A 27,662-nucleotide genomic window follows, 5' to 3' on the forward strand; every position below is an offset into this window, starting at 1 on the left:
TCGACCTTGCGCTATTTTACAATTGGATCCCCGAGTGCCTGCCCGCCCAGGAGGTGTCCTAGATGTGATGTAGGATTGCACTAATATTCTTGTTCAGATTCGAAATTTCAGAGTTGTTTTCGTGTATACATATTCTACTTGTAATGATGTAGCTACTAGCTAGACTTGCTTGTGTGTTGTCAAAACATTGGAATTTTTATGTCCTGAACCAAGCCTCTGTATAAAAAGATGATGTGTTGCCTCTTAAATCTTAGGATTTGATCATGATTCAGCAGTGTTTGATTGCATTTATGGCTTCCTTGATTGGGTGATAAAAAGTTTGATCAAGCTTGAACAATTCTCAACATATATTTCTCAATTGTATTGAGGATTTTTCTCTGTGTTCAGGACGTGTCCTAGATGTGTTGCACGATTGCAGTAATATCGTTGTTTAGATTCAAAATTTTAGAAGTTGTTTTCTTGTCTACATCGTCTAGCTTGTGATGATGTATAACTACTAATGCTTGTATGTTGTCAAAACATTTGGAATTTTGTTATCCAGAACCAAGCTTTTGTATGAAAAGTTCATAATGTTGACTCCTACATTTTAGGATTTGATCATGATTCTGTAGCGTTTGATTGCATTTATGGCCTCCTAGATTGGGTGGTAAAAATTTTGATCGAAGAATTCTTCTGTACTTGGAGCTTGACCACATATATGTTGCACTTTAAAGACATCATAATAAGATATTTTGTTTGCTCTTGCCTTTTTTCCATTTAGCTATGTGTATATATAACATATATGTTGTACTGATATGATCACCATGAATCGAATCATTATACTTGATGTTTACGAATGTTTCCAACATGTAAAGATAACTTTGTTGATTCTTTCCACAAATATCGTAAAGAAACAATATGACTCTTATTTTGGACTGCAATCTTTATTTCATATTTAAGGAAGTCAAAGTTGTGTTGAAGATTAGTTAAGAATAGTATCGGCAAACAAATTTTTAAAGGTGATTGACAGGGCACCAGATTTTCTCGTGTTTTATACTTTGTAATATATACTTGTATCCTCTTATGTCCTTTGCCATATAGTCTGACTTTCTGGTCCCTTTCTTGTAGGGCATGAATATGTTTTGGGCGTTGTGGAGAAGGTCAGGTGTACCGTGGACGCTTCCATTCAGGAACTTGTCGACATCACCCTCCAAAGGTACTGTCTTTTCCCTCTCCCAATCCTGCCCTGCTTGAATTCTTTGGTCTCTGTACTTGCTGAAATGATGTCTGATATGGCACCACAGTCCACAGGTAGGAAGGGCCTCTGTAGCTGCCGCACCACCTATTCCACAAGTTCCACAGCGAAGTTGATTTGCCGGTGTTTTGCTGCTAAGCCCTGGACGACCAGGACTTCCTCCATATGGACCGCCATCACCATCAAGATGCTCAAATTAGTGGAGGAGCGGAGGTACACCAAGAGGCACAGCCAGAGTCAAATAAGTGCTCTTTTAGAGGAGACATGGCAGCGCCTGCATGATCGGGGCCTGACCTACTTCAGGTACAACATTTTCTTCTTGTCATAGTGCTGTTGGGCCGCTAACTTCCTATATGTGCAAGTAAGCAAGTTCATATGGTTTCAGAAAACACAATTTTATTTGTGTGTTTACAGATGGTGAACCACAACTCTTATCATGATGATCCTTATGCAAAAGAGTTTAGCATCAAGATCAGTGAGTGGCTGACGTTGGTCGATGCACGGGTTTTACGTGCTCCCCGGGTAAGTAGAACCTGAATCTTGTTGACACAATGTCTGAAAATTCTCTACCTTCTGCCCTTGGCCCTTCTCTGCTACTGATCTTGTTTTCTGAAATTGCTATGCTTAAACAATACCACATAAGTCGCTGTAACACCTTCAATGGCTTCTCCTTTCTTTTCTGTCCGTGCAGCTTAAGTACAACAAGAACGGTCGAGAGAAGGATTGCTTGCCTAGAGTTGGCCAGTGGAATATGATGAACAAGGTAATAATACTACATCAAAGAGCTGCATCAATATGCACAGCATTGGCCAAGTTATATCTACATCAAATATATGCCCATTGTTTACTTTTATCTCAACCTTATTGTTCATTTCATTTTTCCTTATGTAGAAACTGTTCAATGGTGGTACAGTCAGGAGCTGGATGTGTGCCAATTTTGCCTGAAACATGCAGGACAACGTTGCCACTGGGTTCTGCAGTGAACTCGCTTGCATGTGCCAGGCCCCAGGAATGGCAAATATCCCTAAAATGCTTCATTGTACTTGTTGTTCACAACAGTAACACTATCAATTATAGGACTTGTAGCCTGTTAAGCCAGGTTCAATTATAGGACATTGATTTGTGTGCACTACTAGATTGAATGTTCAAGCCAAATGGATGCTCATACCCTTGTGGTGTCTCAGGTGACTTGAAGCGCGTCTGAGAGATTGACCTTGGGCTGATCTCGCAGTGCTGTTTGGCCAATTATTTAAGATGAACAAACAGATCCTGGCAAACCTTGCTCTGAAGATAAATGTCAAGGTTGCATTTTCTTCAGTTGTCGAGTCTAACACAACCTTCTATTCTCAAAGGTTGTGGGGAAGGAACACTGTGATGCAGTGTCAAGGTGTGTCCCTTGGTCACCAATAGGCCAATGATCATATTAGGCATCGATGGTGTGAGTGAAGGCTAGTTATTCTACCAAGTTCTACTGCACGAGCTCGACACCATCTGTAGGGTAACAAACACTGCAATCGACCCTAAATCTCATAATTTTACACACTTTCTTCTCTGATCCAATCCATATGCCTCTCAGGCATGTGCGTCGCTTGAGGCGAACTACCAGACACATGTCACTTTCATCGTAGTCCAGAAGCGCCACTACACCAGGTTGTTCGTGCACAACCACAATGACCAGAACTCCGTCGACCGGAGCGGCAACATCCTCCCTGGTGAGTGATGTTATGACATTGTTCTTTAGATTGCTTTAAGCTTCATCTTGCCAATATTGTTTAATGTGTTCTGCAATCTGAATTTTCTTTTCTCCATTTGCAGGAACTGTTGTCGACTCCAAGATCTTCCACCCATGGAGTTCGACTTTGTCCTGAGCAGTTATGCCGACATCAAGGTAAATATGATGATGACACCTACTTAGTACTCTCACTGTCCTGTCATTTTACACAGCATGAGATGATAATTCAGATGATCACCATTATCCGTAGGGCACGAGTCGCGTGATGCATTACCATGACTGATGCGCGGCAGTCCCTCACCAACAAACTGTGCTACATGGCTACACGTAAGTTTATTATAGAATAGATAAGAACAGAGTGTAATGTACTAACCATGAGTTTATTATATAATATGTTTAGTTTTGCTTATGTTTACCTCTTGGCATAAGTGCCATTGTGCTTCCCTCCTCCCTCGTTCTAGTTTTATTCAGCTAGCTTCCTTATATTATATGGCTGTAGGCTGACTGTAAATTATGGATTTAAAACTATGAGGAAATCTACTGTAGTATTGTGTTATTCATGCTTGTGTGATCTAAAGAAAGAAATTTTACGCAAAATAAATGCTATTAGTTGGCTTTGAGGAAAACATATCTAACAACACAAATTAAATTCCAGCTATGTATGCAACTTTAATTACTCACACTGCTAATGTACCAGGACAAAGCTACTGGAGGAGCACCACCTGCTCAATACAGTTAATCTGGAGGTTTGTTTTACCCTGACAACTCATCGCAACAATCGGTAACAACCAGCGCCACCCCCTCGCAGCAGCGACACCCCAGCAACCTGGCTCATCCCATGACCGTCTAGATGATAGAGTGAATGGGTAAGAGCAAGGATCTGCATCCAACATTATAATGCTCTGCCTTTACTAGGTTTGTTTGTGTTTAACCTTCTATTTAGCTGGAACTTGGAAGTGGTTTGTTGGTGCTTCATTTGGGACAATAATAGCTGTATGTTGTGATAAGGAACATGCTCAAACAATATGCACTCAGTTTGAAAAAAATACAAAATTCTTCATTGTGTCACTGTCTTTTTTCCCCTTTGATAGATGATATTCATGCAGTCAGAATTCGCTAGAGTTGGTACCAGGTTGCATCTTCGAAATCTTTTTTTCTTCATATTATTTGCACCATTTTCTCATTGGGTCTGCTGTGTTGGCTTAAAAGATGGAGCACACATTATCATGGATTAGAACAAAGTAGTAACGGTCTCTTGATGGCAAAACATTGTCATACAATCAACGTCATCCTCGTTTTCTTCTGTAATCTTGTATATTAAGTATTTTACTAAAACAAGATGGATAGTGAGGTTATATAAAAGAACTTGTATCGTTAAGATGCATATTATTTTCACTCCAAAAGAATAGTTAATAGGTCTGCCATATACCTTGATACCTAGAGCGCATCTACAGTGTGATAGCTACCTATTCTGCAGTGTCATATTTTGTTTGATTAGTTGTAGTAATAGGTCCGTCAGTGTAACAAACTGTATTTTGTGAATTTGCATTCGTGTGTTAGAGAGGGCTGATTGATTTGAGGACCACACTGGACCTTTGAAGTAGAGTACCTCTCTTTAGTGATTGTGTTAGAGAGGGCTTCTGCTGTTAAATAATGAGTTGCGATTGTTGCAAACTTGTTGCTGGTACGGCAAAGGCGAAGCAAAAGGACGCATAGTAGATTGCATTATTGTCAGAATCTGGTTATTGTTTCTGGCATGGCTTCCGATTTTTGCATCAACACTATTATTTATCCACATGAGCGCACCCTGTTCAGAATTTAAGTGGACAACTTGTGTGGAGCTTTGCACAGAAGTAGGACCATATGAGAGCTTAATGAGTAATTGTGTCCATATAGAGTTCAATAAACCTAGAATGAGGACTCCCATGTTGTCATGTTGGCTGATAAAGTGATTTTCATGTTTAGATCTCATTTTATGAAGTGAATGCATGCGATTTGTTTGTGGCTTTAGTGGATTTAGCTCCATGTTATTCAGACTTTTATGTCAAGCTACTGAGAATCTTCTTTCCATTTTACCTGCAGCCCCACTTTGGTTTTTGTATGATGCCATTGTGGTGGCTTTGTGTGTAGTGAAGGAGAGGTTGTGAACTCCTGCGGCACCATGGAGTTGATTCCCATCGATTTCGGCCCTACAGAATGGCCAAACCAACCTGATGGAGAAGATGGTTATTCAAGTTCTCCCGGGGTCATGAAATGCGAGCACAACACAACACCTATATTGGTTCACTTTGCTTATATACTTCCCTGTCCTAGGAGTATGGACTGGAATTGCTTTTATGTTCCCAGTTTGATGCATGGTGCAGTGTTGCTTGGTTCTTTTTACCAGGCATTGCATTTTCTCGTTGATTGTTGTTTGGATTTTTTTTTGAAGTAAAGACTAGCTTAATATGATCTAGTGACATATTGATGTTATGGGTTTTGCCTTGACTGGGCTGTGTGCAGAATGTTTTCGATAGAAAGATGTGACTTTCTGGTTTACTTGTAGGCTTGGTTTGGCTGAGTTAGTTAGTATCTACCTTAAACTAGAATTTTATCTAATGTGTGCTTGACCTGAGCTTTTATTATTTAATACGTAGGGTTTTGTACAGATTGTTACTGATCTGGGCTAGATCAAAGTGGCTTGTCTCTTTTGTGATTCAATGCGATAAATTTTGCCCATGATAAATTCTATTTGCTGCCTTATTGATGCTCGCCAAATTGTTGCTTGAGTTGGAAATTATTTCATCAATTCCATCTTTTAATGCAAAAAAATATGGTTCTAGTTAAACTTCATGCATTTAACTTTGGTTATTGTACATTCTAGGACTTCATCATCTGATCAGGCTTAATTTGCTTATGCTAAATAATTGCCTAGTTCATTGACATGGTTATGGAGCAATTATTTATTGATTAACATTCTAGCATGTGCAGGTTAGTTATTTTTAACCTATGCTAGTTCTAGCATGTGTAGGCTTAGTTTCTACTTAATTATTGATCTTTGCAGGCTGCTCTTGAACCCTTGAACTGAATGACTTACTAACTAGTTCATTGATTTGGCTATTGGCTTATCTTCACTTTGCGTGGATTTGATTTCATCTTGCACTTTGGAATTTAATTACTTGCAGACAATTGCTGTTCTAGCTCTGTGTGCCTCCATTGGAAGGAGGGAGAGATCCTGAGTTATTATTAGTGTTAAACACCAGTATTTTTTCTTGATAGGCGTACATTTACCTTGTTTGTATGGATATCTCTGCCGGAATCCAATTCCTGATACAAAAATACTTTTTTTTTGAGAAAAGATAGAAAAATACTTGCTAAACACTACACAACACACTGCTAGATATCAAACTATGTGCAGGCCATTTTTTTGTGAAATTTGGTATAATAGTAGCTCGATTTGCACATTCGAAATTCATCAATAAGCAAAAGAGAATAGTAGTTAGTGTACTGGTTGTACTTAGTACCTCAAACTCAAGCTTCAAGAAAGGAAATCAAATAAACACAGTATTATTTCAGACATTTGTGCATACCATTCTTGTCTAACTCTGTTTTCTGTGTGTCCTAATGAAATAAGTTCTTATTGCTATAGTTGGTTGAATAAATTCACTTGTTTATCCTTATGAGACTTGAACTTGTATGCCTGGCCACTCTACAATTTTCTTCATGTCCTCAATTTTTATAACTGACAGCTCCTACAAGACCTGGTGCTATCCTGGTTGCGGCAGGCATCCGTCTTCGATTACTTCCTGCATTGAGTTCACCACGCCTCAACCACAACCACGGTGGCCTCTTCATCATCTCTACGGTTTAGGTGAGTTGCTGCTTCTCCTGGATTCTGGCGCCGGATTCTAGTTTGACATATTTGCATTCACTAACGTTATATATCTAGGGCAACGGATATCATTGCTTTATAGTTAAGTTTTGGTACAATTGTGGTGAAAGAGTTTGCTCCTAGTGACTTCCTGGAAGTTTCAGGTTGCTGCAATGTCATGCCTGCACATAGTTTGATATCTAGCAGTGTGTTGTGTAGTGAAATTTCAGATTGAGGTCCAGCAGGTCTAGCAAGTTGCTGGCCATTTTTTTTCGTGAAATTTTGTATAATAGTAGCTCGATTTTCATCTGAATTTGGTGAATGTATGACTTGGAACTTTCCCAAAACGCTGCAGCCATTTCACTCTACTAATCTGGTTTGCATCTAGCTAAGCTGGATGTATGGTTTGTCAAAAAAAAATTAGACGGATGGGCTTTTGTTTTCTGTGTATGATAAATTCCAATGTGTGGCTAGTGTTTTCAGTTTTTTTTGCTCATTTGTCGCTATATGGTGCTGCAAGCACGCACATGCACAGATGTTATGCATTTGCTCCAGAGCTATAAATTCACTTGTTTGTTGTTATGAGACTTGAACTTGTATGCCTAACTGGCCACTCGACAATTTTTTCTTCATGTCCTCAATGTTTATAACTGGCAGCTCCTACAAGACCTGGTGTAGTGGTGTTGTGCTGTCCGCGGTGTACATTTGGCTTCGACTACTTGTTGCATTGAGTTCACTTCTCCTCAACCACAAGCACGGTGGCCTCTTCATCAACTCGATGGTTTAGGTGAGCTGTTGCTTCTCCTGGATTCTGGCGTCGGATTCTATTTGACATATTTGCATTGTCTAACGTTATATACCTGGGGCTGCGGTTATCATTGTTTTATAGTCAAGTTTTGGTACAAGTTTGGTGAAAGACTTTGCTCCTAGTGACTCTCTGGATTATTTAGGTTGATGTTATGTCGTGGCTGAACATAGTTTGTTATCTAGCTCTGTGTGTTGTGTAGTGAATTTTCAGATTGATGTCTGGCTAGTCTAGCAAGTTGCTGGCCAGTTTATTCGTAACATTTGGTACAATAGTAACTTGATTTTTCTCTGAAGTTTTTGACTTGGAACTGTGCCAAAACGCTGCAGCCATTTCACTCCACTAATCTGGTATGATTGCAGCTAGCTAAGATTGATGGACGGGCTTTTGTTTTCTGTGTATGATAAATTCCAATTCGTGGATAGTCTTTTCAGTTCTTTAGCTATGATTTCTCTCTATGTGTACGTGCAAGCACACAAAGGCACAAATGCTATGTATTTGCTCCAAAGCTGACCATCTTGTTTTGTTTCTGTGCAAGGACAATGAGGATGACAACCAGGGTAAGTTATGTGGAACCTGGAGCTGCTGCCCGCAGCCTGATGCATCACTTGGAAGCTTGATGATTGCAGTGTGTGAGTAGCCAAGGTTTCACATTCGATACCATCTTGTAGCGCGGCATTTATGTGTTGTATGTGACCATCCCATGGTTGACTTTTGACCTGTGCATCAGCTCTCGTTGGTGTTGGTGGTTTAGTGTCGTTTGATTTCTGTTTGGTTCGACCTCTGGTATGGTTGAATGCCACATGAGGTGTGCTGTTGCACTTGTGTAGTTTGTGAAGTGTATATATATTAATTGTCGTGTGATCTTGAAAGTCCGGAAAATACCCAAGGTTGTGCCAAAATTTATAATTTTCATTATATGAGTTGATTATTCACCACCTATGGAACCAGCGAATCTATCAAAAGATAAAAACAAAGCACATATAGGCTGATAGACAACTTACTTATGAATCTTGGACATAATATCATTCGGTTCTCTCTCTATATGAATCAGCATAAATATGTATGAAGTCTAATAAAAAAAACTCCTTCGTGAGATGAATATAGTCAAATATAGGAGGAATATAGTCCGCCCAATAAGAGTCCTCTACTGACTCCCCACATCTTTCATCTACGTACAGTAAGAGTCCTCTACCGGTCCCTAGCTTATCGTGGGTGCGCTGGTACGTTTGGAAACTAATCCTAGAATTTTAGGAAACATAATAATGCAACTTATTACGGTCCAGATTTTTAGAGATCCCTGATTCAACCCCTCGATTTATGCAACAGCTGTGGACGGCTCTTAGCATGCATATGAGCAATCCGCGTCACTAGTAAATAAGAGTTCTCTCTATGTCCAACGCCGGCCACATCTTGCCTCTATGTGCAATAAGAGTCATCCTTTACGGATTTTCAGCTAAACTTGGGTGTGCCATGCGTGTAATTACTAGTTTTAGGATTATCACAAGTGGTATGTTTGGAAACTAATTGCCGAATTTTAGGAAACATATAATAACTAAATGGAACTTATTATGGCCCAGATTTTTAGAGATCCCCGATTCACCCCCTCGATATATGCAACTGTGGGAGTATTATTTACTAGCGCGAGATCGCCATTTTCTACGGCCGGCCGATGGCATGCATGTGAGCCATCCGTGCCACTAGTCAATCATGGCGTCCTTTCATCAATCACTCCTGAAACCAACGAAGGGAGATGGGAGATCGAAAAGAAATGTCATCTTCTTCCCGCCATACCTCCCTCCCCTCCACCCAAAATTCGAACTGCTTGCTCCAAAACCTCAAGCCTTCTCCTATAAATACCAAAAGGGGTGTATCCAACGCGTGCGTCGCGTGTGACTTAGACTTTGACTCTTGCTCGGAGAGGAGAGGAGAGGAGAGGAGGCCGACGTGCTGCATCATCGGCGTCGCCGCCGTCGCTCGAGCTGAGGCTGTGGTGAAGATGGCTGGATCAGACAGGCCCGTGGAGTCATTCGTCTTCCTCAGCTTAGATCTCAGTCCGGCCGGCCGAGAGCGAGCTAGATCCATCGAACAGGTATAGATGCTTTCTCCTTCTCATGTAATATACGCATACCCTTGTGTGATTTGTTGGCTCTTTGTCAGGATAGTGCCATAACTTTTCGAGATTTTTAGAGATCCTCTGATTTATGAAACAGCCGTGGCCGGCAGCATGCCGCGTTACTAGTCAATCTTGGGAGACCGTCCATCAATTGTTCCTGAAAAGCAATAAAGGGAGATGAGAGATCAAAAAGAGCTGAATGCACAATTATGAAAATTTAGAATTACAGAAATTCACAATCTTTGATCACAATTTCAAATTCAACATCAACTCTGTTTGTGACATCCTTTGATTGATCCCCTTGAAACAACCTTGCCAAGCCAAAGTCTGAAATCTTAGCATTCAAATCCGAGTCTAACAGAACATTGCTTGCTTTAAGGTCTCTGTGGATTATTTTCAGCTCAGAATCTTCATGCACATATTGCAAACCTCTGGCGATTCCATTTATTATCTTGAACCTCTTCTTCCAATCAAGATCCTTTCTCTTCTCAGGATCTATAAAGAAGCAAGAAACATCAGTGAGGTTAATTTTGCGCCATTATTATAGCTCAGATTTAAATATGTTTTTGGCGCAATGTCTTTAGTTTTTACCAAAGAGAATCGTGTCAAGGCTTCTGTTAGGCATGTATTCGTAGATAATGAGTTTCTCTTGTTCTTCCAAGCAAACTCCAATTAGCCTAACAAGATTTTTGTGCTGAAGCTTTGCCACAAAAACCAGCTCTGCCTTCAACTCTCCTATTCCTTGTGTTGAACCAGGGGATAGTCTCTTCACTGCTATCTCTTGGCTATCAGGAAGAGTTCCCTGTAGGATGCAGTGATGATGCACAAATAGCAAACATATAAATTCACCAGAAGTCACAAGCAGTCCAAAACAACACAGAACGAGCAACACAATGACACGATTGGCACCTTATAAACAGCACCAAACCCTCCTTCCCCAAGCTTATTTTCGTCTCTAAAGTTCTCTGTTGCAGCTTCCAGTGTTTGCAGATCAAGAATGGATAAATTGATGTTGGGAACGCTCTCCCAGTTCCCAGAATCTGTCCAATGTGCCAATTATTATCTATACAAACGAACCCCATTTCGAAAGATGATGAAGTTTGATCATTAGAATGAACAGCAAAATCCATTGTCTGGAATGCATAATTATTTTATCATATATATTTCGATAATTGATATATTTGAACTTGAATTGGCTTACAACTATTTTTATCTTTTTTTATTAAAGAGTTGGACCTACCTATTCTCCTTCGTTTAATGATCTGCAATCTTGGTAACTTACATGGTAGTATCGGCAATATTTGTTTTCTTCTCCAGCTCCAGAGACAAAAGCAGACAAAAGTGGAAGCCAATGCTGCACAAACAACAGTCAATGCAACGGCTAGGATACGTGCGATTGTATTTGGTTTATTTTTGCTTCCTCCTGTAAAATGACACTAGAGTTAAATCACTTGACTACATGGAATAGGTCTATTAGTGTTTAATATAAATGTATATTTGCAACGTGTACTATATTTAGTATCCACACGGTAAACTTAAAATTTGGCACCTTTCGACAAAGAAGCTCTACGAAAACTTGGTCTGATGTTTAGAACATCCCTTTGTTTACTCCATCTCGTGTGTCTTACCTCTCGAATCTTTCACTTCTTGATGCTCTCAAAAGTATTTACCTGGCCAGATATGCCTGTCCATTGAGCCATTTTTGAATTTGTTGAAATATATTGCACACCCTTCTCCATTATGGAACTTTGGGTGAATTGGTCAGGGCATCAATTCAATATGTAATCAGAGCTAAGTTGTCTCAACTTGAAGACCTGACCAGCGCAGTAGTGGAATAAAAATTTCTGCGGACTTTCATCCATCTCACCACAATGGTAAGCTGAAGCCTAGGAGTGGCAGGGAGTGTTGAAGTATAATGTCCAACTTTCTTCACGAGTTCAGACTTATGGGTGAATTCATCAATTCAATAGAATTTTGAAAAGTTTTTTGAATCGTGTCAAGGCTTCTGTTAGGCATGTATTCGTAGATAACGAGTTTCTCTTGTTCTTCCAAGCAAACTCCAATTAGCCTAACAAGATTTTTGTGCTGAAGCTTCGCAACAAAAACCAGCTCTGCCTTCAACTCTCCTATTCCTTGTGTTGAACCAGGGGAGAGTCTCTTCACTGCTATCTCTTGGCCATCAGGAAGAGCTCCCTGTAGGATGCAGTGATGCACAAATAGCAAACATATAAATTCACCAGAAGTCACAAGCAGTCCAAAACAACACAGAACGAGCAACACAATGATACGATTGGCACCTTATAAACAGCACCAAACCCTCCTTCCCCAAGCTTATTTTCGTCTCTAAAGTTCTCTGTTGCAGCTTCCAGTGTTTGCAGATCAAGAATGGATAAATTGATGTTGGGAATGCTCTCCCAGTTCCCAGAATCTGTCCAATGTGCCAATTATTATATATACAAACGAACCCCATTTCAAAAGATGACGAAGTTTGATCATTTAGAATGAACTGCAAAATCCATTGTCTGGAATGCATAATTATTGTATCCTATATGTTTTGATAATTGATATAGTTGAAACTTGAATTGCCTTACAATTATTTATATATTTTTTTTATTAAAGAGTTGGACCTACATATTCTCCTTCGTTTAATGACTGCAATCTTAATAACTTACATGGTAGTATGGGCAATATTTGTTTTCTTCTCCAGCTCCAGAGACAAAAGCAGACAAAAGTGGAAGCCAATGCTGCACAAACAACAGCCAATGCAACGGCTAGGATATGTGCGATTGTGTTTGGTTTATTTTTTCTTCCTCCTGTAAAATGACACTAGAGTTAAATCACTTGACTACATGGAATAGGTCTATTAGTGTTTAATATAAATGTATATTTGCAACGTGTACTATATGTAGTATCCACACAATAAACTTAAAATTTGGCTCATTTCGACAAAGAAGCTCTATGAAAACTTGGTCTGATGTTCAGAACATCCCTTTCTTTACTCCATCTCGTGTGTCTTACTCTTACCTCTCGAATCTTTCACTTCTTGATGCTCTCAAAAGTATTTACCTGTGTGGCCAGATATGCCTGTCTATTGAGCATATATATAAATGTATATATGCCTGTCTATTGAGACATTTTTTAATTTGTTGAAATATATCGCACACCCTTCTCCATTATGGTACTTTGGGTGAATTGGTCAGGGCATCAATTCAATATGTAATCAGAGCTAAGTTGTCTCAACTTCAAGACATGACCAACGCAGTAGTAAAATAAAAATTTCCGCGGACTTTCATCCATGTCACCACAATGGTCAGCTGAAGCCTAGGAGTGGCAGGGAGTGTCGAAATATAATGTCCAACTTTCTTCACGAGTTCAGACTTATGGGTGAATTCATCAATTCAATTGAATTTTGAAAAGTTTTTTGATAATTCTAATCCTTTGGATGCTTCTTCTATGTAGGCTGTTTGATTGGAAAGAAAGTAAACATAATTTTTTTTCTTCGGATTCAATTTGTAGGATTTTTTCACACATTCCAACCGCTTGGTAGGTACCCTATGCCCCCCCCCCCCCAATCAGACATCATTGGATTCCTGTAGTATTCAAGATGGTATGGAAATCAACTTATGTGTTTGGCCTAATTTTGCGTTGTACGATCGTCCCTATAAGCCCTGAACTCTATGGTATTTCAACAAATGTGCAGGTCTCCAGCACCTGAGCTTCACTTTACTAGTAGCTAGGAAAATGTACTACTTCATATTACTTGATGCTAATATAGATGTATCTGTACATATTTTAGTTGTAGACACATCCATTTTAGCATCAAATAATATGGTCGGAGGGAGTAGTATAGTTTTTATTGAAATCTGCAACTCACCTCCATCTGGGACTATGGGTCCGTCACCATCCGGCGAAGGCGCAACGGCCCACGCCGGCGCTTTGAGCTGCAAAACGGGATTGCCGAGGAAGGGAGGATACAGCTCAAACCGGTAGTTGCACCGTAACCCCAGGATCTGCCCTCCCCGCCGCCTGCTTAAATGCTTTGGCATCACCCTCGTTATTTTCTCTAGGCAATCCCTGCACTCGGCCGGTCCAATGTCCGGCCGGCACCGCGCCATCGCGTAGATTTTCGGGCGCTCACGTCGAAGTCTTGTACTCCTGTGCCGAACCGCATGGAGGAGTTCATGGCGGCGTAGTCCGAGACCGCAGCAAGGAGAACACCCACGGCGGCGTCGAGGGTCGCCGCCGGCGAGGCGACGCTCGCCCCGTTGGGTGCGATCTGCCGTTTGGTGTTGTCGGCGGAAGCAAGGAAGTTCTGGTAGGAGAAGCGGAGGTAGCAGTGCTCGTAGTAGACGGTGGCGTCCATGTTGTAGGGACACGCTCGCTGCGCGTCCCGGAAGGCGTTGCCGAGCGGTCAGCGCAGGCGGATGCGTTGGCGGTGTCGCCGCGGCAGAGGGTGAGCGCGTACACCGTGTTCGGGATGGCCCCGGCGGCGCCGGTGGAGAAGAGGGTGGGAGACGAGGAGGCGTTAATGGGGAGGACGGAGGAGAGCTGCTCTAGGTTTGATTGGAATTCGCTGTTCGCGTATGCCTGCATGAAGATTGGGAGTTATCCATCCACGTGATAGCTAGATATGTACTCTAGGCCCACTCAATGAGATTGCATCTACGAAGATTGCAAGCATGTGACCAAGTCACGAGAATGTAATATCACGGGAACGAGTAAATGTGTTTGTCAGTAACGAGATCGAACTAGGTATGGCGATAGCGAAAATCAGATCTCGGACAAACCAAGTATCATGAGACAAAGGGAATATTACTCAATGTCTGAGGTTCAAGCGATAATGTTTTTTTCTTGGAAAGCATAGGGACCATCATGGCTTTCCAGATCTCTCTTTATTTGTTCATTGATCATAGAGGTGCCTCGATCATGTCTACACGTTCTCAAACTGTAGGGTGGCATACTTACGGGTATACGATGCCTAGGGTTTAATTCGGGGTCATCAGAGTAATAAGAGAGAACTCCGGAATTGTTCTGAAGAGGTATCTGTGAAGTTCCGGAGTTGATGAATTGTTGAGAGACTTAAACAATATTTTTTGGTATTTAATTAAATTACTTAATATTAAAAAGGAAATAAAAATAGGCTAAACCCTAATGGGCCACCATTTGGCATCCCATTAGGGGGTGGCGCCTCACCCAAAGGGAAAGGAGGGACCACGAACTATGTTGGATGCCGCCCCGACCAAACCCTAGAGGGGGTGGCGGCCAAGGTGGGGGGCACCTGGTGGAGGTGCCACCTCCACCCCCACGCCTATATAAGAAGACGGTAGCCCCTCCTCTCATTCCACCCCCTTGGCTTTTGCCTCTCTCCCTCACGTGTCGTTCTGAAATATTGGAACGTGCATACGGGGTTCGAGATATCCACCATACTCACACCATATCGTGCTGCTGAATCCTTGGTCTGGATCTTTCTCCTTCCGCTGCTTCGCTGGACTAGAGCCCGGGGGACGCCGTTGATGAATGTAAAATGCATACATGAACTTTGGACTTTATTGGAACATGTTACCACATGCATCTTATATAATGTTATTCCCATATTTTATGATGTTTTAGGGGATTTTCTAAACAATCCCCCCTCCTTCGGTTCTAATTATGTTTGGCAGAAAACAAGACTTTTTAATGTTTTTGATTTTCCAGGAGCTACGTGCCTCGAAAATGGGAAAGGTCAGGGGCCACGCTTCGGAATTTTCGAGACGAACAAAATGAGCTAAAGTGGGACACCAGGGGGTGAAGGAGGTGGAAACTAGGAAATTTGTGCACCCTCCCCCTTTGGGTGCGCCACCTAGGGTGTCCTTTCACCGTCATCTGTCTGATTCGGTTCAATCCAACGCCCACCGACTTGTTTGACCTAAAAAACACTATATATACGACCTGAGGGTTTTGTCGAGGCTAAGGCGACGGAGATCAAAACACATAAACAGAGAGTCAGCAGGTCGCCGCTGCTAGAGATCGGAGGGGGGAAATGCTGCCGGAATCGCCTCCGGTGGACTCCACCCCCGTCCGGTGAAGGCATCATCACCATCTTCATTAGCTTCATAAACATCTACAACAACTCTTCATCACCCCCTCTGTAATCTCTTGGCAAAAATGATGTATGATGTAATATATTGTTTTCCCATGATCTATTGCATATCTATGTTGATGTTTGAGTAGTGAATTTTTCATGCGAATTGTGAGATAGTTTGTTGTTGGCTGCATGCACGTATTTGTTATCTTCTATGATGATCTTTTGTACTGATATATGAGTGCACACATATATCAGGGGATGCATAAGGTTTTCACCGTTGCATGTTGATATGGAGAGAGACAACGGGAGCTGGCAGAAACCTTGTCCTAATTCTTAGATGCATGTTGTATTAATCATGATTTATCAAACGGGAGGTATAACTATGGGGAACTTTAATCATATAGAGGTGGTTCGACTTTAAGTCTTAATAATTCTCTTCTTTGCTCTTAACTGGCCTTGGGAGTGTACTTGCATATATCCATGGCTATAGCTATTTGTGGCTCCTCTCTAGAAGAAATATTACAAATACTATAATGAGCTTCACTAATTGTGAAAAACCACACAAATAAAATAGAAATTTGCCTGAACACTTTCTCTCTTGAGTTACTCCACTTCACTTCCCCTCATCTCATTGCATTTTACTTTATTGCACTTTACTTGTCTTGCATTTTACCTTTTGTATTTTAATTTCAGCACTTATAGTTTCTAGTAAAAACCTCTACACACACACCATATCTCCTAGCTTTGCATAGAAGGTAATATAATAAGTGGGCTATAGGGATTTAGAGAATAGATAGTTTACCTTCAGCTCCTCGTGGGTTCGACATTCAAATACTTATCGAATTGTACTGTGGTGATCCCCTGCATTTGGGGGTTATCAAGATATTTTCTGGTGCCGTTGCCATGAAGCGTAGCACTAAGCTTCTATTCTTGCTTTAATTGCTAGTTTACTTCCAGAACCATGCATATAAGATTAAAACCAAAAAAAATAGTAAATGTGCTTCCTCGTAAGCGCAACAGTATGGATAATATGCTATACAACTATGTTAGAATCTTGAATATTCCTTTGCCTACTAATATTTTAAATGCAAGAAATTATTTTAAGAGTGCAAAGGAAGAACAAGAGAAGGAGGCTGACAAAAGCATAAGCTTGGGGATGCTAATGCAACCCCAAGAAGAGGATAAAGAAGAACAAGTGGAGGAAGAATGGAGTAGCTACGGATCTCCAACTCCTAACAATGGTAACACACACATTCCTATGAATACCCCTTCTTATAATATTGATGATGATCCTCTATGTGATATAAGTTTGTCTAATTTATGGGAGGATCATGATGATTTAAAATAAATAGATAATACCATAAGCTTATTAGATGATTTGTCTTTATACGGTGATTCTATTCACAATTATGTTGTTGAGTCTACTCTTGATGCTTGAAAATTTTATGAAAGATGAAGAGATAAGAGCCCTCTTTATATTTCTGTGTTATTTAAAATGCAAGCTACTAGTCATTATATGCATTGGCTGCCATTTATTTCCTGTTATTTATTCATATATAAAATGCCAATGCACATGAAGAGGGTGAGACTCAAAAGTTAATGGTTTCAAATCTTGTGGTGTGCTCCATATGCTTTCAATTAAATTTTAATTTGATCACAAATTTATATCCTTGTTAAATAGCTTTACTTCTTATTACATATAAGTTATTTTATAAGTTTTAATAAAACAAAAAAGTATGGAAGAGTAAATGAGAAGGATGAGAAATGAAGAAATTGGGATCGACCTTGAGCATGTGTTGTTCATGCCAATGTAACAATTGTGAAGTCTATATCATTAAAACTCCTCCTATAGTAAAACAAAATAAAAAGAGTGTTTACTTTTCTTTATATATGTTAGGTTCTTGAATAAAATGGTTTCCCAATGATTCCTATAGTTCTCATCTTGGTAGAAATATCATTTGTTTGGAGAACTAACAATTTTGTAGGAACTGGAGTATCATGGGGATGAAAATATTTTTTTGTTCGAGATGAGTAACATGATATGATGAGGAATAATTAGAGGACCAGAAGTAGCAAGATCGTAAGCTTGGGGATACCCACGCACCCCCCTCTTCTTTCTAGTATCTCAAGTAAATCATTTCAAACTCATGTTCTAGTTTTATCTTCATGACCCCGTTGAATGTTTGAGGGGACCATGTTTTTATTAATTTTTTTGTTTTTTGTTTTCCTATGCATGTTTTCTTTTTGTTTACTCTCTGATTTTTAAATAAATTACCAAGTTTTTATCTATTTGGATGTTAAAAGTTGTAAAACAAAAGTGGGAGTTACTGTTTTCTGCGCTGCACTCTTCATGCACGATTTTTATGATTTTTTCGTAACTCCTAAAATCACGAGAAATTCACAGTAGTCACAACTTATCATCCTCTATATGCAAAAAAATTGGCTAAAATTCCTGACATGTCTAAGTGGCCGAGAAAGTTCTGTTTTGCTGCTGTCAATTTTTTTGATAAATTCTATCTCGTTATGTTTGCTCTATTCTTTTGAGTTCTAAAATGATTTTTCTTGAATCTTTTGAAGTTAGGAGAATGTGTATAACTTTATGTTCTCTCTGTTACATAAAGGAAATATTTTATATTTGAATATGATGATAGCAACAATATTGTTCTTGTACCACTAATGTCACCCCATAGAAAAGAATGGGAAGAAAATTTTGTGTTGAAGGTTTTTCACAGGGAATAGAAGAACACCACACCAAGATCAATACAAAAATGTTGAATACCATAAGCTTGGGGATGCCCAAGGCACCCCATTGGACTCATATTAAATCTCTCGGTTTGCACACTTCTAAACTTTGTTTTTTGAGCAACATAAAATTCTCGCAAAAACTTCGAGCATCCTTTATTAGTTTTGTGTCTAGTTTTGCTTTGAAATAAATATTATCATCATGAAAAATGCCTTGCATTATTATTAAAGATCTACTGAAATAAATTATCATATTCTTTAATACCTCCATGAAATAGAGTTGCATATTATAAAAAGATGAAGAGGGATGCATTAAGAGCTGAAATTTATATTATGCATAGTACTATTAGTTTCAAATGCTTTATTGAGTGATAATTTGCTATGTGCCTTATTCATTGCTACTTCTTACTAGTATACATAGATGTTTAATTTTAAGTATCATTGTTTTATGATGAATGAATAGCTCTATGGATACTATTGCATGATTTTAGACCTCTTACTAGCCAAAAAAATTGAATTCGTACACAAGCATAGACTTGCTTCCAAGCTCAACTAAAATATAATGTCTATCATACCTATCTATATAACACATGCTATTCCAAGTATAATGTGTGTGTTTTACCTCCAACCTATTCAAAATATCTTTTTTTGTGTAAGTTCATAATAAAGTAAGGTGTGGAAGGGAAATACCACTATGGATGTTGTGGGTTTGACTAATTATGAGTAATAATGAGCTAGACTGTAACCATGTTTACTTGGGGAAGTCTTTCAACATTGCACCATTAGGGTATTGCACCCTGCATTGATCATCATTTATTTTGCTTTGTTGATGGCTATATCTTGTGGAATGAATGGAGGTTATTTAAGAGTAAGTATGCATACATTGTCAGAGAAGAGCAATGGGCCACTAACCAAAGCCATTCTTAATCATGGTGAAAGTTTCAACAATGAGCATCCTCAATAGGAAGAGTGGAAAAAGTAAGAGAAAAGAGTTATGAAAAAAAGATAGAGTGGAAAAGAAAAGAAAAAGGAAAAGAAAGAAAAAATAGTATGAGAAAAAAAGTGAGAGAGAGTTAGAGAGGATGATCAACATTTGTTGTTCATGTTGTCACTGTATGGATTTGGATGGCCTATAGTTGAGATACTCATCTCCTTTGGTCGTTTGTACAGGCGGCATGCATGAAGGTACCCTATTGCGATACTTGGTTGAAACATGTATGTTGAAAAGTCTTGGTAACCCGAAAGTGCGATATGAGAGGTGTAGTCCTCAGCATTCAAGAAAATGAGGCAAAACTTACTCATAAGAGGTTAAACTTATGACACATAGATATCTTCATAAATGAGATACTTGGTACCCCATCCTTACTATTATTGTTGACATGAATTGCATAGCTCAAAACCATGTTTTATGCTCTCCGCTTTTTTTGGAGGTTTAACACATACATTTCGTGCTTACTTTTTGTGTTTAAGAGTCAAAAGAAATATTCATGAAAAGAGATGACAAAGAGTCTTCCAAGTTCTATAGGATTCTCCTAAGAATGCTTTATGATTCATAGATACTTATCATTCACGTTTCTTACAATGCTATTTATTGTTATGCATGCTTTGTAGAATGTAAGAGATATCACTTTATACTTCATATTGCTTATTTTTATTTTTTATTGACTGAACCTTGTAAGACTTTGCATGATTACATAGAAGAGATGCAATAAACTCCAAAGTCCATGTTAGTTTTATCACCTTTATGCTCGAGGACGAGCATGTGTTAAGCTTGGGGATCTTGATGCATGTAAAATGCATACATGAATTTTGCACTTTATTGCAACATATTACCACATATTTGCATCTTATATAATGTTATTCCCATGTTTTATGATGTTTTAGGGGATTTTATAAACAATCTTCCCTCCTCCGATTCTAATTTTTCTTGGCAGAAAACACGACTTTTTAGTGTTTTTGACTTTCTAGGAGCTACGAGACTCGAAAAAGGGCAAGGTCAGGGGCCACGCTTCGGAATTTTCAAGAAGAATAAAAAGAGCTAAAAGTGGAACACCAGGAGGTGAAGGAGGTGGAAATTAGGGAAGGTGGTGTGCCCTCCCCCTATGGGCGCGCCACCTGGGGCCGTTTCGCCGTCATCCGTTAAATCCACTTCAATCCAATGCCCACTGATTTGTTTTGACCTAAAACCACTATGTATACGACACTCGAGCCTTTCGTCGAGGCTACGGCAGTGGAGATCAAAAACACATAAACAAAGAGTCAGCAGGCTGCCGCCGACGGAGATCGGAGGTGGGAAACTCTACGAGAATCGCATCCGGTGGACTCCACCCCCCCTCCAGTGAAGGCATGAGCACCATCTTCATCATCTTCGTCAACATCTACAAAAAAAATTCATCACACCGTCTGTAATCTCTTGGCAAACATTATGTATGATGCAATATATTGTTTTTCCATGATCTATTGTATCTCTATGTTGATGTTTGAGTAGTGAATTATTCATGGCAATTGTGAGATAGTTTATTGTTGGTTACATACAAGTATTTGTTATCTTCTATGATGATCTTTTGTACTGATATATGAGTGCACACATATGTCGGGGGATGCATAAGGTTGTCACCGTCGCATGTTTATAGGGAGAGGGACAGCGGGAGCTGACAGAAACCATGTCCTAATTCTTAGATGCATGTTGTATTAATCATGATTAATCAAACGGGAGGTATAACTATGATGACCTTTGATTTTACAGAGGTGGTTGAACTTTACGTGTTAATAATTCTCTTATTTGCTCTTAACTGGGCTTGGATCAATCACTAGGGGCATACTTTCTCATATCCATGGCTACACCTATCTATGGCTCCACTCTAGAAGAAACACTAAGAATATTATTATGAACTTCACTTATTGTGACAACCACACAAATGAAATAGCAATTTTCCAGAACACTTGTTCTCTTGAGTTACTCCACTTTACTTTCCTTCATCTCATTGCATTCTACTTTATTGCACTTTACTTGTCTTGCATTTTAATTTCAGCACTTATAGTTTCTAGTAAAAACCTCTACACACACACCATATCTCCTAGCTAGAATGTCATATAAGTGGGTTATAGGGCTTTATAGAATAGATAGTTTACCTTTAGCTCCAAGTGGGTTTGACACTCAAATAATTATCGAATTGTACTGCAGTGATCCCCTACACTTGGGGCTTATCAGTTGTCTACACCGGACACATGCATAAGTGCGGTAGCACTCCATCACTTGTACGTCTACACGACCTTGAGATCGGCGTTGCTGTACGACTACATAAAAATGTTCATTGGAATGTTTCTCTTTCGGTCTTCAAAGGTATTAACACCGAATCCCTCCGTTATCTCACATCTGCATAGTATAGATCTTGGATATATCGTTCTCCTTACTAGTAATTTTTTGTTTTCTGCTGCGGAATCCTTACACTTCCTTGTGGAGGAGGTCGGCTAGGGTTGGGGAGGCTGTCTGGCTGGGGGGGGGGGGGGGGGGGGGACTTGCGCTACCCCTTCCCTAGCCCTAGCGCTCCCTTGTCCTCCTATATGAACCCATTGACCCCCTCTCTTATTGTACACAATATTTGCCTCAAGGCTCTCGTCTCTATCTCCGGTGGGCGGGGAAAATTCTACACAATACCATAAGCCATAAAGCTGAGTTACTCTGCTACAACAACTACATCATGGACGGCGGAGCCCTATAGGATTGCTAGACCATACACGTGGATACAGGTATAGAGATCATGCCTTCGATCTTTGGAGCAAGGAGGAGATATCCTCGTGGCTAGGAGGAATTTTCCTAGGATCGCCCGGATCAGAGTCATCACCGAGCCTTCTGCAAATTACAGGTGAACAAACCCTAGATCTAACTCATTATTTTTTCACCATGAATAGTACGAGTAGATGCAATTTCTTGTTTGTTTTCTGTACCCTGTAACTCTTCAATTTGAATAAGAAAGTATACTTTTGTAGTTTTAATTCCTAATAATAAATTGACATATTGTATCTTCTTATAGATATTCGAATATGCTTAAAATCCATTTCTCAAATATTTGCAAAATATTAGCGTGCAAAATAGCGGGAACATATTACTCTATATATCCCACTTAGATTTTATAATTACTTAGCTTTTGAAAACATTTGTGTCTTCATAAACAAATTAAACCCTAGCTCTTTTCTTTGGATAAGTCAAATCATTAAAAATAGGAGATGCAATTAAGGCAATAATTTTAGTAATTAGTTTTTTTGTGTATTTTTAATGACATGATCACAAAGGCACGTTGATTGTGTGTTCACAATCTCGTTCAATAAGCATGCTAATCATAGATACAAGAACACCAAACATAACAATCATGCATGAAGTTCATCTCATTTATCAACAACAGTTTTTGTTGGTTCCTGATTTCAGACAAACTATTCTTGGTTACAAAATTTTGGGATTTTACAGTATGACTCTCTTTTGGATGCAGAAGGCTGGCCTAGACGGAGCTTCGAGAGACACAGTGTTGCTGCTAAGCATGACAGTCACCACTGACATCAATGGTCTATCTGCTGGATCTTCTTGAACACATAGAAGTCCAATTTGAATGCACTTCAGCATGTGGTCTCCAGGAGAATGGCTAGTCGTGGACAAATCCATGATCTCTACAATTGTTCCCTTTGTCCAGTGCTCCCATACCTGCATTACCATTACGTAGGTGTATTACTACTATTACTTTCATTAGTAGTATTTATTGTAGCTTTGTGTGACCTATGAAGTTTGTAATACTCAATATACTTACCAAACTTAAGAGATCTGCAGATTTATCGGAGTCAAATGCGACAGTGTTTCTTCTTCCTGTGACGATTTCCAAAATCAACACGCCGAAGCTGAACACATCGGACTTGATAGAGTAAGTCCCCCGCATAGCATACTCAGGGGCCATGTATCCACTGAAATAGCAACATTATGTTACAGACTCATGCACGTTTAGATATCTTATAAGGGCAGTGTCATCGTGACCTACTATGTTCCGGCGACACGGTTGGTGACATCTTGTGATTGATCACTGTCAAAGAGCCTTGCTAAACCAAAATCTGAAATCTTAGGAATAAATTCTGAATCTAACAGAACATTGCTTGCTTTGAGGTCTCGGTGAATTATCTTCAGCTGAGAATCTTCATGAAGATATTGTAAGCCTCTAGCAATCCCATTGACTATCCTAAATCTCTTCCCCCAGTCTAGTTGACTGCTCCTCTCAGGATCTGCCACACAGAAAAATAAACCTCAGAACTGTACACAAAAAAAACATATTTAGATGTTTTTTCACTGTTGCTAAATGGTGTTGAGGTACTCTACCGAAAAGAATGGTGTCGAGGCTTTTGTTGGGCATGTATTCATACACAAGTAATTTTTCATTTTCTTCCAAGCAAACACCAACAAGTCTCATTAAATTCTTGTGTTGAAGCTTAGCAACCAAAACAAGCTCATTTTTAAGCTCCTCTATCCCTTGCCGAGAACTTTGTGAGAGCCTTTTAACTGCTATTTGTTCATCGCTGGGAAGGATTCCCTGTACAAAAGGAGATATATATATTTACTAGAAGTATAAAATACAGAATAAAGAGTCTATGTGAAATGATATTGTACCTTATAAACCACTCCAAACCCTCCTTCACCGAGTTTATTGCTTTCATCAAAATTATCTGTCGCGGCTCGTAGAGTTGAGAGATCGAGCATGAGTGAATCAATACTCTGTGTGTCCTCCGGATTGTTTGGGTCTATCATAAGAGAAAAATACCCTTTAGTAATGGTGTAATGCATGAATGTAATTATTGTCATATAGAAATGATGTCATTGTAAAACAAAACCCTAGTTTCAAATCTATAGAAGTCATGAAAAAAGACTATATTTGTGTAAAAGAATGGATTTGAGCTAACTGATATGACTTACATGATACTGATGCCTTTTGTACCGGTTTGCTCTTTTTCCTCCGCAGACAAAGGCAAACTACAACAGAAGCCAGTATTGCAGCGACTATCGACTGTGTAATGGCTAAAATTCTAGCAGCTCCATTCCTTTTGCTATCTGCATACAAAAGGCGCCAGTCATTACAAGACACACTGAAGAGAATTCTACAAGATTCTATAGGAGATGATGAATCTGCCTTTTGTTGAACATTTTTACATAATGAAGCTTCTATGTTGACAACTCCAAAGAGATCAGGAGGAGAAAGTCCATTACTATCTTTGATGTTCATAGTGCTGAAAGCTTTATGCCATGCTTCTTCGAATTAGGAAATACAGATGGGTGGCCAGTCTGAATATGTTATTTCGTATGGGTTCTCTCGACAAAAGAGGTGTAAAAAATAACAGTTGCTCTTTTGCTTATCACTGTTTTAATTGAACCCAGCTAGCTAACACACAAATAAACCATGTTATTTGCCCTGTCTAAAAAGGAAAAATCCCATGTGCTCATGGGCACACCTGAAGATAAAGGAGATATTCTGTTTCCTGAATTTGTTCATATTTGGGCTCAATCATGCAAGTGTGCTCCAATTCCCAATACACACACTTTACAGGATAGTTTCTGCGGCTAGCAATCAGCCTGGATGCACAACTGAGCAGGTTGTCATAAGACTCACAACTCGGACCCCCTCGTATCAAGACTTTAGCTTATATTTAGACTAAATTAAACTAATGCTCCTACAGTTATTATGAGTCGGAAGGTGTATAATTTTCCCTGTTGTCCAGTCAAGCAACCCATAGCTACGGGACTGCACAGAAGTCAAGACCTAACAACGGGAATTTCTAAAATTGCTTCTTGAAAATTATCTACCTGAAGTTTACTAGTTCGTTCATGAATCAATACTAGGCCCCTCGTTGGTGTTGATAGTCTATATTTACTAGGACCGAATTAAACACTCCGATGCTGTATCGTTTATTCACAGGTCGGGCCTCACTGTTTTCTCCCGGAATTGCGAAATTACTTCTGTCTGAACAACGAATCGTGCAAATAAGATGAAGTTGTTTCTCCAGGCTCACCTCCTCTGGCCGGCAGTGGCGTTACGCTCGCTGGTGCTGGTGCTAAAGCTGGGGATGGCTCGGGGAGCTGCAGCAGCGAAGGGCCGTTGAAGAAAGGATACTGCTCATACCTGTAATTGCACCTCAAGCTTATAACCCGGCCACCCGACTTGCCGCTGAAATAGTTTGGCATCATCGCGATGATACCCTGGAGGCAGGCCCGGCAATCGGCCGGGGCCATGTCCGGCGTGCACTGCGCCAGCCCGTAGATCTTGTCGAAGCTCCCGAGGCCCATCTCCCCTGTTCCGAACCGCCTGGATGAGTTCGCGGCCGCGTAGTCGGCGATGGCGTGTATGAGGGCGCCCACCGCGGCGTCGAACACCTTGGCCGGCGCGGATGCGTTCCGACTGCTCGTGAGGATGAGGGTGCTGCCGCTGCCGCCGTCGGTGGAGGATAGGAAGTTCTGGTTGGAGAAGCGGAGGGCGCAGGGTTCGTAGTAGATGGTGGCGTCCTTGTTGTACGGGCAGAGCTGCTGCGCGTCCTGGAAGGCGGTGGTGATGCATTCGCTGCAGTTGGCGGCGCTGGTGTCCCGGCGGCAGAGCGCGAGCGCGTAGACGATGTCGTCCGGGAGGGTGCCGACGGTGCCGGTGGCGAATAGATTGGGTGAGGAGGAGGCGTTCTTGGGGAGAGTGGCGTGGAGGAGCCGGATGTTGGCCTGGTAGGTGCTGTTGGCGGTGAAGTTGGCACTGTTGCTGCAGAAATGGCCGAGAGGGTCGCCGGCTGATAGAGGTGTGAGGATGAAGGCGAGGAGCAGGGCCGCGGCGGGGACGAGGTAAGAGGGAAGGTGGCCGCGCCCGCGGTGGTGCGAGGCCATGGTGTTTGGGCGATGGGGGAGCCGTAGAGCGGTGGAGAAGATGCGGCTGTGGAGTAGTAAAGCGAAGCAGAGTATTTTTGTTTTTTTATATGAAAGCGAAGCAGAGTGGAAGAAAGCGAAGCAGAGTAGAAGATGGCGATGGGATTAGGGTACGGATGGTGGGGTCCTGTGTTGACTCATGTGGGGCTAGTTTGACTTGACTAAAAAAAGGCCGAAGCCTGTTTTTTTTACAATCAATATCATGATATATGTATGTTTATAACTACATACGTGAGATTTATACATAGCAATTACAAAATACAATTGGAAGAAACGGCAAGGTTTTCAAACTTTCTTCTCCGAAAAAATCTTGTATTTTTCTAAAGTCAGCTGAAAAAAAGCATAGATACCAAAACATAGACATGCAAATTTAAAGGAAGATTTTTCCATAATTTTAATCTGAGTACCAATGCTAAGGCTATATGTGCGTAACTATTAAAGTAATCAACCAACATTGGGAGAAGTGCCAACACCAATATTTTAGATAACAATAGCTGAATTGCCTTGTCGACCTCGTTATGAGACAATTGTAAGAATCACCATTGTCAAAGACGTAGCATACGGAACAAAAACTGCTAGGACATCCTTGACAACTTTGATAGAAATTTCAAATTCGATCAGACGAAGTAAGATCAGAAAGATCGTACCTATATAACTTTAATCTTTTAACATCAACATTGACGTAGGGAAGAAGATCTCATCATCAAAAGAAGGGCCGAAGATCACTTATTGTAGACGATGGTATCTACATTATCGTGGAGATCGAAAAGAAAATAACTACCAAAACTCTAACCTAATCTTTTTAAAACACTAATTTTTTTTTATTGAAAACTCAACTGATAGATCGGGTTCCCCACTCCTCCCGACGCTGGCGAGACCGGCCGGAGAACTGGACACCTACTTAATTATGAGAAACCATACGTTTATATGAAGCAATAAAATTAAATTAAATACATAGTTTTTTGAACGATTTGGGATCACCGCAAAAATTCATTACATCGAACGCACAGAGCATATAGGAGCTCCCTAAGTTCCCAGGAAAGACTACTCTCAACTCAGAAGCACCGGCAAAACAAACATAAGAATTTACAAGAACTAAGAGCAAAACAGCTCATGCTAAACACCAACATAGATGCCACAAACAAGTTTTTAAGCTGAAACAAGACCAATACAAAAATGACTCAAGCTA

The 27,662-nt window shown here is 40.2% G+C and overlaps 1 protein-coding gene, 1 long non-coding RNA gene and 1 pseudogene across 6 annotated transcripts; 1 reads left to right on the plus strand and 2 right to left on the minus strand.

Moving 5' to 3' along the window:
* Positions 1-1,106: 1,106 nt before the first annotated feature.
* Positions 1,107-8,508, plus strand: LOC124669574. 5 transcript variants are annotated; one of them, XR_006992236.1, is made up of 12 exons: positions 1,107-1,195; positions 1,284-1,537; positions 1,649-1,756; positions 1,926-1,997; positions 2,126-2,732; positions 2,811-2,946; positions 3,050-3,122; positions 3,217-3,293; positions 3,664-3,832; positions 6,695-6,816; positions 7,474-7,603; positions 8,160-8,508. It is a non-coding gene; the product is annotated as an uncharacterized LOC124669574 (long non-coding RNA). The 5 variants fall into 5 exon arrangements; XR_006992237.1 differs by having other exon boundaries at positions 1,113-1,537; positions 2,126-2,333; positions 2,419-2,732; XR_006992235.1 differs by having other exon boundaries at positions 1,113-1,537.
* Positions 8,509-9,960: 1,452 nt separating this feature from the next.
* On the minus strand, positions 9,961-14,330 carry LOC124672655 (annotated as a pseudogene).
* Positions 14,331-22,927: 8,597 nt separating this feature from the next.
* LOC124669573 (cysteine-rich receptor-like protein kinase 6) lies at positions 22,928-26,470 on the minus strand. The gene is made up of 7 exons (XM_047206169.1): positions 25,582-26,470; positions 24,491-24,625; positions 24,188-24,318; positions 23,900-24,110; positions 23,568-23,805; positions 23,343-23,493; positions 22,928-23,239 (listed from the first exon to the last, which is right to left on the minus strand). The coding sequence occupies exons 1-7, from the start codon at positions 26,432-26,434 to the stop codon at positions 23,003-23,005; spliced, it is 1,956 nt and encodes a 651-aa protein (XP_047062125.1). The 5' UTR covers positions 26,435-26,470; the 3' UTR covers positions 22,928-23,002.
* Between the last annotated feature and the right edge of the window lie 1,192 nt (positions 26,471-27,662).

Source organism: Lolium rigidum, chromosome 7 (assembly GCF_022539505.1).
Source record: "Lolium rigidum isolate FL_2022 chromosome 7, APGP_CSIRO_Lrig_0.1, whole genome shotgun sequence".
In the NCBI taxonomy this organism is placed as follows: domain Eukaryota; kingdom Viridiplantae; phylum Streptophyta; class Magnoliopsida; order Poales; family Poaceae; genus Lolium; species Lolium rigidum.